This window comes from Alosa pseudoharengus, unplaced genomic scaffold, assembly GCF_046254945.1.
Source record: "Alosa pseudoharengus isolate Yale_2024_CS ecotype anadromous, Long Island Sound unplaced genomic scaffold, YU_APseudo_1.1 YU_APseudo_1.1_scf_14, whole genome shotgun sequence".
Classification (NCBI taxonomy): Eukaryota; Metazoa; Chordata; class Actinopteri; order Clupeiformes; family Clupeidae; genus Alosa; species Alosa pseudoharengus.
Window position 1 is genome coordinate 18041939 of NW_027468609.1, and position 12833 is coordinate 18054771.

The 12833-nt window shown below is 44.9% G+C and overlaps 1 protein-coding gene across 1 annotated transcript in view; it reads left to right on the top strand.

The window, feature by feature from the left end:
* Positions 1-8944, top strand: part of slc4a5b (solute carrier family 4 member 5b) — a 21493-nt gene extending 12549 nt beyond the window's left edge. The window contains exons 6-17 of the mRNA XM_076284020.1: positions 225-312; positions 708-862; positions 1468-1596; positions 1867-2041; positions 2653-2786; positions 3556-3827; positions 4396-4454; positions 5134-5325; positions 5611-5724; positions 7632-7745; positions 8080-8241; positions 8762-8944. Coding sequence (XP_076140135.1) covers positions 225-312; positions 708-862; positions 1468-1596; positions 1867-2041; positions 2653-2786; positions 3556-3827; positions 4396-4454; positions 5134-5325; positions 5611-5724; positions 7632-7745; positions 8080-8241; positions 8762-8944 — 1777 coding nt within the window. The remainder of the gene's footprint in view (positions 1-224; positions 313-707; positions 863-1467; positions 1597-1866; positions 2042-2652; positions 2787-3555; positions 3828-4395; positions 4455-5133; positions 5326-5610; positions 5725-7631; positions 7746-8079; positions 8242-8761) is intronic.
* Positions 8945-12833: the final 3889 nt, after the last annotated feature.

Genomic DNA, 12833 nt, shown 5'->3' on the forward strand with positions numbered 1-12833 from the left:
TTGTTTATCATTGCGCTGTAACATGATGGTGCAAATGACAGGCCAACACACAAAGGCACTATTTTTTATGGAGGCCCTATGTCTTCCTCAACTGTTGATTTTCTTTATGGTAATGTTTATTGTTATTGTTGCGTCTGCCAAGAACCATAACCATAACCATAACCATCACCATAACTACCAGCAATAAAACTCTTATGTTGTTTTATTTCTGTCTGTCTCCCAAGGTTCCTGTTTGTGCTGCTTGGGCCCACTGGTAGGGCAAAGTCCTACAATGAGATTGGCCGCGCCATCGCTACACTCATGGTGGACGATGTAAGTGTGAGGAGTAGGAGTGTATGATTGCTTATGACATTAAAAGCATATAGCAGTATTGTAGTGCTGGAGTGGGTGTATGATGGCTCATGACATTAAAAGCATATAGCAGTATTATAGTACTGGAGTGGGTGTATGATGGCTCATGACATTAAAAGCATATAGCAGTATTATAGTACTGGAGTGGGTGTCTGATGGCTCATGACATTAAAAGCATATAGCAGTATTATAGTACTGGAGTGGGTGTCTGATGGCTCAGGACCCAAGAGACGTGTAGCATTATAGTTCTGGAGTGGGAGTATATGATGTCAGGACTTTGGAAATGTGTTTTGTATTGCAGTACAGCTGAAGTGCCTTTCTTCTCGCCTCATTGCTGTCACACACCTGTTTTGCAGATTTTCAGCGATGTGGCCTACAAGGCGAGAGACCGCGAGGACCTGATCGCAGGGATCGATGAGTTCCTGGATGAGGTCATCGTGCTCCCGCCGGGAGAGTGGGACCCCAAGATCCGCATTGAGCCCCCGAAGAAAGTCCCTTCAGCCGACATGCGGTAGGGCACCCTGGAGTTGACGCTCTGCATCTGAACAGCTTCACTGAGCATTACCAAGATGTCATGGACTCTACAGATAAAAACATGAATAGTCTTTGACCTCTGACCTTTAGCTTGTAGTTATGGATACCCACTGGATGGATACAGTATGTTTTCACTATAGAGGCATTGGGGCTTAGGACCTCTATTAGGTTCTGTTGGTCACTCTGGTTGTGTAGCACTAGCATCTGCGCTTCTTCATCTGCTTCTCTCTGATATACTCACCTGTTATCCTCTTTTGTTTTTCTGCTCTTTGGTCTCTGGTGTCCCCTCTCCTCTTTCTTTTTCTTCTCTCCTCTCCTCTTCTCTTCTCCTCATATCTCTACTCTCATTTCTTCCCATATCTCTCTCCTTTCTTCCCTCTCCTCTCCTCCTCTCCCCATATCTCTACTCTCCTTTATTTCCTTTTCTGTTTCTCCTCTCTATCTGCCCCCTCTCTTCTTCTCTCCTCTCCTCTTTCTTTCCTCTCCCCTCTCCTCTCCTCCTCTCTATCTCCCCTTTCCTCTTGCCACCTCTCCTCTCCTCCTCTCCTCTCTTTTCTGTCCTCTCTCTCTCCCTGTCTCCAGTAAGTCCGTGTTGAACCTGAATGAGTTGGGACAGATGAACGGGACAGCAGGAGGAGGTGGAGCTGCCTCTGACGACGAGCAGATGCCTGCCCCTCACGAGCTGGGAGAGGAGCTGGCGTTTACTGGGAGGTACTGGAGTCTTTTCTGGCCATGCTTTATGGACCCTTTCAAGAGAGTTCCATTATCAGCATCATAGTTGGCCCCACAAGACTTCCTTTTTAACATTCCATATGTTATCTTAATGCAGAGGAAGTAGATTGGGGCCCAAATAGAACGTTCAAGCATTGTTTTTTTTTACCTTGTTGAAAGGGTCTATACAGCTCAATTTCCGCTGTCCGCGGTGTGCATTATTCGGTTATTAAATGATAATGCAATAATGGGATAATAAATCTCTTTCAGGTTTTGTGGAGGTCTCTATCTGGACATCAAGCGCAAGCTGCCGCATGTTTTCAGCGACATCTACGAGGGCTTCCACATCCAGTCCATCTCGGCGGTGCTCTTCATCTACCTGGGCTGCATCACCAACGCCATCACCTTCGGGGGCCTCCTGGGGGACGCCACAGACAACTACCAGGTGTTACCCCTCTTCCACTCTCTCTCTCTTTCTCTCTTTCACTCTTTCTCTCTTTGTTTCCCTGGCGCCATCAACCTCTTCCACTCACTTTCTTTTTCACTCTTTCTCTCTCTCTGCCCCTATGGATCCAATAACTTCTTTCGCTCTTTTTCTCATTCTCTCTTTCTCTCCCTCCCTCTCCCTCTCTTCCTCTGACACTACTGGCCTCTTTAACTGTCTTTCTCTCTCCCTCTCTTTGCTCTTTCTCTGTTTTTCATTTATTTCAGTTTCAGCTTTCCACTTTTGTTGTTTTTGTTTTCTTCTCTGTCTGTCTTTCTTTCTCTTTTTTCTCTCTCCCCCTCTCTCTCCCTTTATCACTCTCTCTTGTATTTCCAATTTAGTTTTCGGCTTGAATTTTTCATTCTTTCTTTCTCTTTTTTCTCTCTCCCCCTCTCTCTCCCTTTATCACTCTCTCTTGTATTTCCAATTTAGTTTTCGGTTTTAATTTTTTATTCTTTCTTTCTGTTTTTTTTTTATTATTTATTTTTCTTAATTTTTGTGTTTCATTAATCCATGTCTCACTTGAATTTTGCTTCCTGGTTGTGATTTTGATGTTGCTTGTTTATTAAAAGGGTGTCATGGAGAGTTTCTTGGGAACGGCGTTAGCGGGAACAGTCTTCTGTTTATTTGGTGGCCAACCACTCATCATCCTCAGTTCAACTGGACCCATCCTCATCTTTGAAAAACTGCTCTATGAGTTTAGCAAGTGAGTGGACAATCCTCATCTTTTAGAAACTGCTCTATGAGTTTAGCAAGTAAATGGACCCATCCTCATCTTTGAGAAACTTCTGAGTTTAGCAAGTGAGTGGACCATCCTCATCTTTTAGAAACTGTTCTATGAGTTTAGCAAGTGAGTGGACCCATCCTCATCTTTTAGAAACTGTTCTATGAGTTTAGCAAGTGAGTGGACCCATCCTCTCATCTTTTAGAAACTGTTCTATGAGTTTAGCAAGTGAGTGGACCCATCCTCATCTTTGGGAAACTGATCTATGAGATTAGCAAATGAGTGGACTATCCTCATCTTTTAGAAACTGCTCTATGAGTTTAGCAAGTGAGTGGAACCATCATCATCTTTTAGAAACTGCTCTATGAGTTTAGCAAGTGAGTGGCGGGACTTCCTAGTTTGGTGGTATTATTTTCACTCCTGCAAACACAGGGATGCAGATTCAGCTCCCGGCTGTCTCCTGGCTGTCTCCCAGCTATCACACGGCCGTCTCCCGGCTTTGCCACGGTTATCTCACAGCTGTCTAACGGCTGTGTCACAACTGTCTCATGGCTGCCCCCCTCAGGTCAAACAGCATTGGCTGCATTAAGCTGCGTGTGTGGATCAGCCTGCACTCATTTCAGTGCCTGTTCATTGAATTGATAGAATTGTATTTAGTGCTGTCCATTTATCATACAATTGCCAATTGCCAATTGCTTGTCTCACAAGTGTCTCCCTCTCCTGTCTCCCCCTCTCCTCCCCGTCCTCTCAGGTCAAACAGCATCGACTACATGGAGCTGCGCCTGTGGATCGGTCTGCACGCGTGCTTGCAGTGTCTGATCCTGGTGGCGACGGACGCCAGCTTCATCATCAAGTACATGACACGCTTCACCGAGGAGGGCTTCTCCAGCCTCATCTCCTTCATTTTCATCTCTGACGCCATCAAGAAGATGGTGGGCTCCTTCAAGTACTACCCCATCAACCGCGGCTTCAAGCCCGACTACGTCACCACCTACAAGTGCGAGTGCTTGGCGCCGGATCAGAGTGAGTACGGGTTTCCACTAGAGACAAAAGACCTTTTGTTTGGAGGGAGGGAGGGATTTGGGGGAGATCATTTTGGAGAACCATGAGGTAGTTTTTCAGATATTTGGAGATATTGCCATAGATCAGTTATTAGGAACATTCAGCATTCAGAAATCATGAGTAAATAAGGAATATAGTAAACAGGTAAATAAGATGTGTGCGGGAAAAATAAATGTATGCACTGTATTATAAGCCTGCCTCTTGTGCTTTGTATGTGAAAATAGTAAAGCAATTGGGTACCAAATGCAAAATGATAGCTACCTGTCAGCTTATAAAGGAGTTATGCATATGCTGTATTTGTTTTGAATGAGATCTGTGCAGATATCTGACGACTGTAATTGATTTGTCATGTCTGTTTCTGCTGCACTCTCCCTGGCTGCTGTTTGATCTGAGTGAGTATGAGCTAATCTTATCTAAAGTCATACAGTACATTAGTATATGTTCAGTCCATTCCCATATCCCCAATTAGTTTCTTTCTTCATCTCTTTCTCATGTCCTTTCGCTCTCTTGTCTCTTGTGATTTGAACAGTGGCCTCTGTGATGGGAAACTCTCCAGTTCCTCTGGGTCCTGATAACATGACTGAGTTGGTGAGTGGTTTAGGTCCTGGGGAGCAGCCCGACCTCTGGGCCGAATCTGGCCCTGATCTCAGCCAGATGAGGGCCAAATTCGGCGCACAGTCAGCTGTGTTAAGGGCTCATTACTTGTTACTGTTGACCAGTGAATCTGTTTTTACTCTCTAAAGAGATGTAACAATAATAGACCTGTTTCACAGCAGTAATTCTCACATGAAATAAATAGTATGGTAAATAAAATAAATAATAGTCAATAATTTTATAAAAAAATAAATAATAGTAACAGTGTTACTAAATATGTTAATGAAGTCTCTGTTCAATTTAAGTGTAGCAGAATCAGAACTTGAATTACTGTAATTAAAGTCATTAGTAACACCTGGGCCTGCCATATGTTTTATGTCAAAAATGGCTGCTGTGAAAAAGGTCCATTGAATCTTGAATATTGAATCAGAGGCCCTGCGCTTTTTATACATATAAACACACATATATACAGTATATAGTGTATAGTATTTAACTCTGGATATGATTATAAAGTGCTGTTGTCCTTGACTGCTCCACGGGCTCTGGGGTCGCGTTGTTGTGTGCCAGGCCATTTTTACTCTCTTGTTGTCTTCCCACTGTGTCTCTGCTGACCCCTGCTGACCGCTGCTGACCCGTTACTTGTTTGTGGGCAACTCTGTCGCGGGCGCCGCAGTATAATATGACAGGTCTGGACTGGAGCCAGCTCAGTAAGAAGGAGTGCCTCAAGTACGGCGGCGACCTGGTGGGCAAGGCCTGCAAGTACGTGCCGGACCTGGCCCTCATGTCCTTCATCCTGTTCTTCGGCACCTACTCCATGACCGTCTCGCTCAAGAAGTTCAAGACCAGCCGCTACTTCCCTACCAAGGTTCGGGAACAGGGGGGGGGGGGGGGGGCAAACTGCAGAGCCAGACCCGACGGCTTGGTTTGGGTTGAGATGTGGGGTGGGAAGGGGTTGGGTGTTTCCATTCATGGTCCATCTCTGTGAATCCTTGTCCTTCTCCCTGTATTGGACCCTTGAGATTGCTGTTGCCACTGGGCTAGATGGCGCCCTGATGTGGCCCTGATCAGGCCGGTGTTGAGCAGCTGCATATCCCCCCCACCTCTCCTCTCTTCTCCTCTCCTCTCCTCTCCTCTGGGTGTGTTGTTGTAGGTGCGCTCCCTGGTTGGGGATTTCGCCATCATCATCTCCATCCTGGTGTTCTGTGGCCTGGACTGCCTGCTATCCCTGGAGACTCCCAAACTGCATGTCCCCACAGAGATCAAGGTCCTCTATCTGTCCCCGTTTACTCTGGTCTGACCATGACCTCTACCTCCTCTCTCCCTGTCTATGCTGGTCTGACCTCTGACCTTTGTCTCCTCTCTCCCTATCTACAGTGGCGGTTCTAGACTCAATTACTCCCTGGGCGAGATCCCCCCCCCCCCCCCCAACAACAAAAAAATCTTCTTTTTTTTCAAACAGTCATTTTTTTAAACAGCAACGTTAACCAAAATGATGGAAATAAATAATCAGAACTTTTGAGGTTTTGACCGTTTTGTTGCAAAGCATAATCCATCTCATGGTGAAATTAGTTGTTGTGTTTGTTAAAACCGAATTATTATTTTATAGTCTAAGCATAGGTATCATTGCAAGATGGCTAACAAACGTAAAAGTTATACTAGGCTAGGCCCTATCAATTAACATTGACGTTAGCCCTTCACTCATGACATGATACTGTTATTATTAGGACATTACATACCTTTATCCTTTGCTCGTCCTCTTCTACTTTTCTTTTTTTTTGGAACTGGGCACCTGATGGCTTTGACCGCTTTCTGTCCATCGTGTTTGGCACTCGACAGTCGACAACAATCCACAAATTCCCATGATCCACTCGCGACCTCAGTCAAGACCAAACCAATTCACCTGGGTGACCTCTTAATCGTTTTGTCACCTATTTTTATTAGCCATTTCACACAGTTAATTAAATGTGCAGGAATCATAGGTCTGCATTCATAACATTATGAGATGTGCGTTGTTTGGAAGAAAGTCAAGGTGTGACTGATTTTAGCCCACTAATAGACTGTTGTAGGCTACTATACAGTGGATCCCCATTCATCCCCCCTTTCCCGTTTCATTAAGGAGACCCAGAGGTGAACTGTCCCCCGCAAACCCCTCCCTTCGCCCCTTCCTCTGCACAGTGCAGTGCAGTAGGCCTACCTTCTGAGCAACAGGGGCGCCAATTCCCTAATTCCTCACACAAGTGATGGATAATAGAAAATCGTTTTGCGACGTTTATTATTATTATTCTTTTTTTTTTTTTTTTTTTTAAGCGCTCGTGCCGCCCCCTACAAGATGCCGCCCCGGGCGACCGCCCGGTTCGCCCGTACCTAAAACCGCCACTGCCTATCTATGCTGGTCTGACCATGACCTCTACCTCCTCTCTCCCTGTCTATGCTGGTCTGACCTCTGACCTTTGTCTCCTCTCTCCCTATCTATGCTGGTCTGACCATGACCTCTATCTCCTCTCTCCCTGTCTATGCTGGTCTGACCTCTGACCTTTGTCTCCTCTCTCTCTGTCTATTCTGGTCCAACCAGCCTATCTTCTTCCTCCTCCCCTGTGTCTCTCAGGGATCGCTGGTGTGAACCCCCCATTCTGAACCCCCCCAGACCCCCCCCCCCCTTCTGTTCTACTGCATGCTGTGCATCTTCCTCCTTGTTCTCCCTCTGAAATCTTCAATGGTGCAGCACAGAGTTTTGACCGTGTGCCAAGTGTGCAAATGTCAAGTGTATCTTGTTCCCTTGTTTGCATCATTTTTGCATATGCCAGACCATATTGCCACATTGCCTTGGAGAAATTTGGACACTATGGTATCTGTTTATCAGAGCTCTCAGAGTGACAGACGGTCTGTACATCCATGTATACATTTTTTTTTTTTTTTTTTATTTACCAGAGAGTGATCCATCATAAATCATTTAAGCAAAAATGAGTTCAATTTGCTAAGGTCATCTATAATGGATTCTGCTGCCTTTTTCAACATGCATTAATACCACAAATCAGGTAGTGTGAACAGGTTCAGTGATAACTCCTGATTATGCACACTAATATCTTTTCTTTTTCTTGTCTTTTGTCCTCTGCTTTTCTCTGCGTTCGACCATGATCTCTCCACACATTTCACCTGTGTCTGTGTGTGTAGCTTCGTAAGCTCATCAGTGATTTTTCCATCTTCATGTCAATCATGACGTTCGTGGGCCTTGACATGCTCATGGGCCTAGGTACGCCTAAGCTAATCGTTCCCACAGAGTTTAAGGTACGTGACAGCAAGCTCCTGCTTGACATGCATGATTGATGATTCAGATTCTGCTTGATTTGGTTTGCTAGAATAGTATCTCTCTTCCATCCATGGATACTGTATTAGTAAAGTACTAAGTAAACATTACATGTTTTATGCATCAGATGTCTGTCATTCAGGGAGATTTCCAAATTAGAAAGCGGTAGAATGCACTGTACACACTGTAGGTATAGGTTAGCTAGTGTGATTTTATAAATGAACTCGTTATGTGGGAAAAGTGGAAATAAAACAAGTCTATGGGGCAAATTGAGTAAGGATAGTTGCCCCTCTGCCCCCCTTGCTGCACCTGTAGCCCACAAGGTCAGACCGCGGATGGATCGTCATGCCCTTTGGGAAGAACCCATGGTGGGTATACCTGGCCAGCGCCGTCCCTGCGCTGTTGGTCACCATCCTCATCTTCATGGACCAGCAGATCAGTGCTGTCATCGTCAACCGCAAAGAGAACAAACTTAAGGTAAAGAATAACGGCAGGTGGTCGTCTTTTGTATCTTCTACAGTCCGCTTTTCACCTGTGTTCTGTTCTCTGTGTCTGAGTCTGGGATGTGTTACTGCTGCTTGTCCTTGTTGTCTTTGTTGTCTTGTGCACTTTCTGCTCTTTTTCTCTCTCAGAGACTGAAGGACATTTTTGTTTTTGTTCGTGTTTTGTCTTTTTTAGCAAACTTTCTTTGTCAATGCATGGCTGTGTCTTTCTCATCATTTTTCCACACCTCTCTGTGACAGTACTAGTAGGTCTGCAGTTATCACTGAGACTTTTTCTGTGTGTGGGATTTGTCTTTTTTCTGTCTGTCTGTCTGTCTGTTTCTTACTCATCTGACCATCTGTCTCTCTGTCTCACTCCCAGAGAACCACCTGGATGTGCTCTGGGTTTGTCCTTGTCTGTCTGTCTGTCTCTCTGTGTCCCATCTAACCACCTGTCCCCCTCTCTGCACCCCCCCTTACACACACACACACACACACACTCCTCTCTGAGACAGAAGGGCTGCGGGTACCACCTGGACTTGTTCTGGGTGGGCATCCTGATGGCCGTCTGCTCCTTCCTGGGGTTGCCATGGTACGTGGCTGCCACCGTTATCTCCATCGCCCACATCGACTCCCTGAAGATGGAGAGCGAATCGAGCGCACCAGGCGAGCAGCCACAGTTCCTGGGAGTTCGGTAAGACAGCCCAGTTAATCACTGGAAATATACAAAACCAGCAGGGAAATAGAGCAGGCATACTGTACTGTAGAATGGCAAGGGGATAATAGTTATTGTACATAGTACCGTCAGTGGAATAGAGGATGCTGTAGAATGGCTTGGAGAACAGTTATTGTAAATAGCTCAATGTAATAAATCAATGAGTGGAATAAGCTTACTGTAGAATGGCTGGGGGACAGAAGTTATTGTAAATAGCACTATGGAATACCGGTAAGTTTATCAGTAGAATAGTGCTGTATAATGGCAACGGAACAAATAAATACATTAAATAAATGAATAAATTAATATATACATAGACTTAGACTTAGAAAACTTTAATGTCCCCGAGACGCAATTTGTTTTACAGTACAGGCATGTTGACACATAATCCACAACACAAACATTGAACCAGGCATCTACAGGACTATTTATCACATAACATAACATACACACATCAATAAATAGAATACCGTAAAAAGGAGTATATTGCACTTCCCTAAAAGGCCTAATGTCATAAATAAATAAAACTAAAACTACTGCACAGTACTTCACATATATTCCTCCTGTCATACCCCTCCCCACATCTTATTTAATTGGGTTATTGCCATGGGAATGAATGCACTGCACTGTTGGGGAAACTCATGATGTTGCTTTTTGTTTGTACACAGGGAACAGAGGGTGAGGGTGACACTAGTGTTTGTGTTGCGGAGGTAACTCATGGTGTTGTTTTTTGTTTGTACACAGGGAACAGAGGGTGACGGGGATACTGGTGTTTGTATTGACCGGAGTCTCCATATTCCTTGCTCCCATACTTCAGGTGTGGCCACAACCGAAACACTTGCAACATAAAATAATACCATTCAATAACATTCACTTAGAATTAACTTAGCTTCAGAATAATTATGGTTAAGAATTATTAGGAGCTAGAATAATCTGCCATGTTATGATCTAGCAGCTGTGACTTTAACAGTAACCCTACAGGATGACTTGGTAGTTGTATGCACCGCACTCTGTGACTGTAAGAGTAACTCTACAGGATGACTTGGTAGTTGTATGCACTGCACTCTGTGATATTGGTGTCCTTTTGTTTGTGCTTGTCTATCAGTATATTCCCATGCCTGTTCTCTATGGAGTTTTCCTGTATATGGGGGTGGCATCTCTAAATGGCATTCAGGTACATATAATTCAATCAGAGACAGGATGTGTGTGTGTGTGTGTGTGTGTGTGTGTGTGTGTGTGTGTGTGTGTGTGTGTGTGTGTGTGTGTGTGTGTGTGTGTGTGTGTGTGTGATGGATGAATGAATGAGGCTGCCTACATGAATCATTGTAAATGTACTGCAGTGTGTATTTGCAATAAGTGTGCACATAAATCCTGCTGTGTTTTGTTGGCGCTCAGTTCTGGGAGAGGATTAAGTTGTACCTCATGCCAGCCAAGCACCAGCCAGACTTCACCTTCCTGCGGCACGTGCCCCTGCGCCGGGTCCATCTCTTCACCCTGGTGCAGATCACCTGCCTGGCCGTGCTCTGGATCCTCAAATCCACCATGGCTGCAATCATCTTCCCAGTCATGGTGAGCAACATGGCTGTGTCTGTCTGTCTGTCTGTCTGACTCTCTGTCAGTTTATCTATCTGTCTGTCTGCCTGCCTGTCTGTCTATCTGTCTGTCTGATTCTCGGTCTGTCTGTCTGTCTGACTATCTTTCTGTCTGTCTGTCTGTCTGACCGAAATAGAAAGACTGTCTCATATCTGTGAACATGTAAGACAGTCTAGGTCTGTCTGCCTGTGTGTATGCTATCCGTGTTATACATGTATTTATCTATCAAGATGATATATGACCAGAGATGATAGGTGGTATGGATCCCTATCAGAGTGGACTGTGTCTCTGTCTGGAAAAGAGTCCACTGTATGTGCAGTCATGGTGGCTAATCTGGCTGTGTGGGCCAGGGAGGAGCTTTACCCAGCCCTCCGTCCAATAGGGACACATGGGACATTGCTTTATGAGTGTCTCTGAACTAGATGGCTACATTTCCGGTCATGGATCATGGTCTCCATCTTTTTCAAAGGATATTACTGTATATTCTCAGGGAACCCTGTCTGGGGACCCAGTCTGTTATTGGCTGTTATATTGCAAGTCATGTACCAATGTTGTTTTTCTGAGAACCATTATATGGGAGTGGTGATCATTATGCTTAGCCACCTTCTGCTATTGTATCATTTAGTGGTGTTATTGATTCAGCGTTCTCCCTGTGAGACTGAGACAGAGAGAGAGGCCTGTCAGGGTGTGGTTTATGAGTGTATTATTAATTGATATTGTGTGAGTTTCTCAAAATTCTCACAAGAATCTAACAAGGTTAAAGGAGAGAAGGATACATTGAATCAGAGATGTGTCAGGTATTTAAAAACATGTACAGTATGCATGGAAAAAAAAAAAAAAGATTGTGTTGGAAACTCCTGAGGGCAAATGTCCAGATAATTACTATTGTGAGTAACTGACCCAAAGTGTAAAATAATAATAAAAAAAAACATTTGAAAAGTCAAAAACTAGTATACATCGCACACTGGAGGGCATATTTTGCTGACTTTATTTGGCGTGAACCATGCGTTTCGCATTTTGCTTCATCAGGTTTAAAAAAACATTTTTAAAAAAGAAAAGGATTTGTGTCATGTTCATCTTATACTACATGTCGGCGATGGTGCCTGTAAATGTTTGTGCTTCCATCAGATCCTGGGGCTGATGGTGGTGCGGAAGCTTCTGGACTACATGTTCTCCCAGCACGACTTGGCCTGGCTGGACGACATCCTGCCCGAGAAGGACAAGAAGAAATCGGAGGAGAAGAAGAAAAAGAAGGACAAGAAGAAGGGCAAAGCTGCGCAGCACGACAGCGACGAGGAGGTGAGTCCAGCCCACCAGCCCGGACAGGTCATCGCCTCAGGGCTACAGCTAACACACTAGCACTTCAGCTAGCCTAGCTAGCCCCTTAAACAGCTTAATATCCACCCACACCTACTCTGTGTTGTAAATCAACGTAGCACCCCCCAAAGCACTAGCCCCTTTAGCAGGTTAGCATCCACCCACACCCACTGTGTGTTGTAAAGAGGTGTAGCACTATTGAACCTGTACATGCTCTGTTGTTGGTGTTTGTTTGTGTGTGTGTGTGTGTGTGTGTAGCTGTCATTAATCATTATTATTAATATCTCTCTCCTTCTACCCCACAGTGTTGCTGATAAGGCACTGTATAACCATTACTATCTGTCTGTATGTGTACTTCCTGTTTCCCAGAATTCCTTTGTCCTCCCTTGATTAGTGTCTGTTTGGCTTGCTTACTGCCGCATTCTTGGATTTACCCAAGTCAGAGTTACAGTAACCTGATTCCATTGAGCTCTCTCCACACTGTCATTTTCCCTATTGTGTGTGGTGATCTGGGACTGTGGCTCAGTGTACGTGTGTGAGTGTGTGTGTGTGTGAGAGAGAGAGAGCGTGCTTGTTTGTGTGTGTGTGTGTGTGTGTGTGTGTGTGTGTGCATGTGTGTGTGTGTTTTGTGCATGGAAATATATGTATGCAATGTATACTTGCTTTGTGTTCCTCTTTGGGTATGGTTGTGGTGGGCGTGTGTGTGTGTGTTTGTGTGTGTCAGTATGTTGGCGCATGCATTCATTTGTGTGTTTGATGTGGTTGTTCATGTAAATCCTCGCTCTGGTCTGTAATGCATGCTCTCTGGTTGATTATGAGTACCCTTCCTTTTGACCCCCCCAACCCCCAACCACCCCAAGGCAAAGTGTCCCAAAGAGACCCCTCCCTCTGTGAAGATTCCCATGGAAACTATGGCTCCACCCGTTGACCCCACTTCTAGCTCTGCCTCTCCTCCCTCTGAC